Source organism: Laccaria bicolor, genomic scaffold (assembly GCF_000143565.1).
Source record: "Laccaria bicolor S238N-H82 LACBIscaffold_36 genomic scaffold, whole genome shotgun sequence".
Classification (NCBI taxonomy): domain Eukaryota; kingdom Fungi; phylum Basidiomycota; class Agaricomycetes; order Agaricales; family Hydnangiaceae; genus Laccaria; species Laccaria bicolor.
The window spans coordinates 524081-526185 of record NW_001889907.1 but is presented as its reverse complement, the minus strand read 5'-3'; the positions used below and the strand labels follow the sequence as shown (position 1 = coordinate 526185).

Below are 2105 nucleotides of genomic sequence, written 5' to 3'. Positions count from 1 at the left end.
AAAAAATCGTTGATTTTATATCGAAAAATCAAAGTCCGTCGGCTATCTCCGACCACCACAAGCTGCCATACTATCGCGTCTTTTTGCGTCCTCGAGGCTCGACGTTCTCAACGTTCTCTACGATGGCGACCAAAGCAAAAGCTGTATTCTCAGAGGAGAAGAACCCACGAGGAATCCCAAAAGCACCTTTCATCGTACGCCCTCTCCAGCGTTCAGCTCAATAGAAACACCACTGATCAAAGCCCACGTCCACCAGGCAGACGTCGAAGAATACGTAGGAGGATCCAACGCCGAAGTCGAAGGGACTCTCAAAAGTTTCCAAGATGCCATAGCGTACGCGTTCCTCCCCCCACAGCCGACCCCAATAAATAAATCTCTTAATGGAAGCTCAGCAAATACCGGTACATGGACGCCAATCTCGGGCAACGACGTTCCAGCTTAGAGGAAAAGATCCCTGATATAAAGAAGACTTTGGATATGGTCGAGTATCTGCAAGAGAGGAGGGTAAGTTTAAATTCGGGTTTGGGCTTGGCGATGGCATTGACTCGGTGCTTTTGTGCAGGAAGGCAAGAGCAAGGCCTCGGAAGACGACGATTTAGCTGATCTAGACGATGAGGATGAATCTGGGTCCGCGAAACCCATACGGACGACATTTGAGCTCAACGACACACTTTTCGCTGAAGCAGAGATAGAAGAGACGGATACCGTCTACCTGTGGCTAGGGGTAAAATCCTCTCCTTTTCACGAATCCAGAAGCTAATACAGCGACTGACTCTACCAGGCGAACGTCATGCTATCATACAAAATTCCAGAAGCCGTCGCCCTCCTAAAATCCAAACTTTCCGGCGCAGAGATAAGTCTGAACAACACCATTGAAGACCTCGAATTCCTGCGCGAGCAGTTGACGATCATGGAAGTCAATACTGCCCGCGTGTACAACTGGGATGTCAAGCGCCGACGACAGAAGAGAGAGGCTGCAGCTAGGGTGACGGCAACAGGGAGATCGGACGAATGACCGCTTCATTGATTGTGATAGGATTGGGGCTTACAAGCAGGTTGATAGCGACGATAGCGATGGAAAGCAGATGCAAGTACGTACAGACAATGTCCTTTGTATGTTATAAATATCTAGCTTACAGTCCGCCACAAAACCAAAAAGAGAACTGGTGGTAAAATGGAAATGATGTAGAAGTGTTCAATATCGCAACCGAGACGGACCAGCGACGGCGTTCTGCCTTGTATTGTACGATGATCTACCAACCGCAGCAGGGAAACTCGTGCTTGTGCTTGAGATGGTTACATCTTGCATCTCTGAATCCATGTCTTCCGGTGGGATGAGATAATCGAGCTCCTCGTACATATGCGGGAACAGAATTGCCAGCATGTCGTCAATTCTATTGATCGCATTAGTTAACGCCGAGGTGAAGGTACACAGATACGCACTTGAAGATGAAATCGCCCTTCTGCACTTTCTTAACAGGAGAGTTGTCGATCTTGGTCTTTTCGTTCTCATGGGCGAACGAAGAGACATCCAAGGTCCCTGCTGAGTTAGCCTTGGTGTACAGCGAGAGTCCTTGGCGCGCTGCCAGGTCCAAAATGTTTCTCTCCACGGTATCTTCTGCATAGTAGCAGTACACCTCAGTTGCGCGGGTCTGGCCCATTCTGTCAATTCGAGCGATTGCTAAAGAAACACCAATGTTAGTAGCAATACTCCACAAAACACAGTCTCATACCTTGAATCTCAAAACTGTGGTGGACAACACTCTCTAGGAGGAACACCCGAGATGCGCAAGTGACGTTCAGCCCTGCATTTTCCCTCTCCCTAGAATCAAAGAAGTCAAGAGACAAACGCCGCCATCACAAGGCAGAGACACGTACCCGTGGAGCAAGAGCACCAGGATCTCGGGGTCAGTTTTGAACTTCTTGGCTGCGCTCTGGCCTTTTGAGTTTTGGTCAATCCGCAAGCATCGGATTCCTAAAGATCATACAATCAGACATAGCAGGGAGAAAACACTTGATAATGCATACCATTGTTCATCAAAGCTGTCTCAACGACTAAGATGAAGTTTATAAACGCTCAAACCTCGAAGAAGTCTGCACGTACT

General features: G+C 48.3%; 1 protein-coding gene across 1 annotated transcript; it reads right to left on the bottom strand.

The window, feature by feature from the left end:
- Window positions 1-1073: 1073 nt before the first annotated feature.
- On the bottom strand, window positions 1074-2038 carry LACBIDRAFT_295345 (uncharacterized protein; the record flags this gene model as incomplete). Its single annotated transcript, XM_001886202.1, has 5 exons — window positions 1074-1394; window positions 1444-1681; window positions 1734-1822; window positions 1879-1975; window positions 2029-2038. The coding sequence occupies 5 exons, from the start codon at window positions 2036-2038 to the stop codon at window positions 1196-1198; spliced, it is 633 nt and encodes a 210-aa protein (XP_001886237.1). The 3' UTR covers window positions 1074-1195.
- Between the last annotated feature and the right edge of the window lie 67 nt (window positions 2039-2105).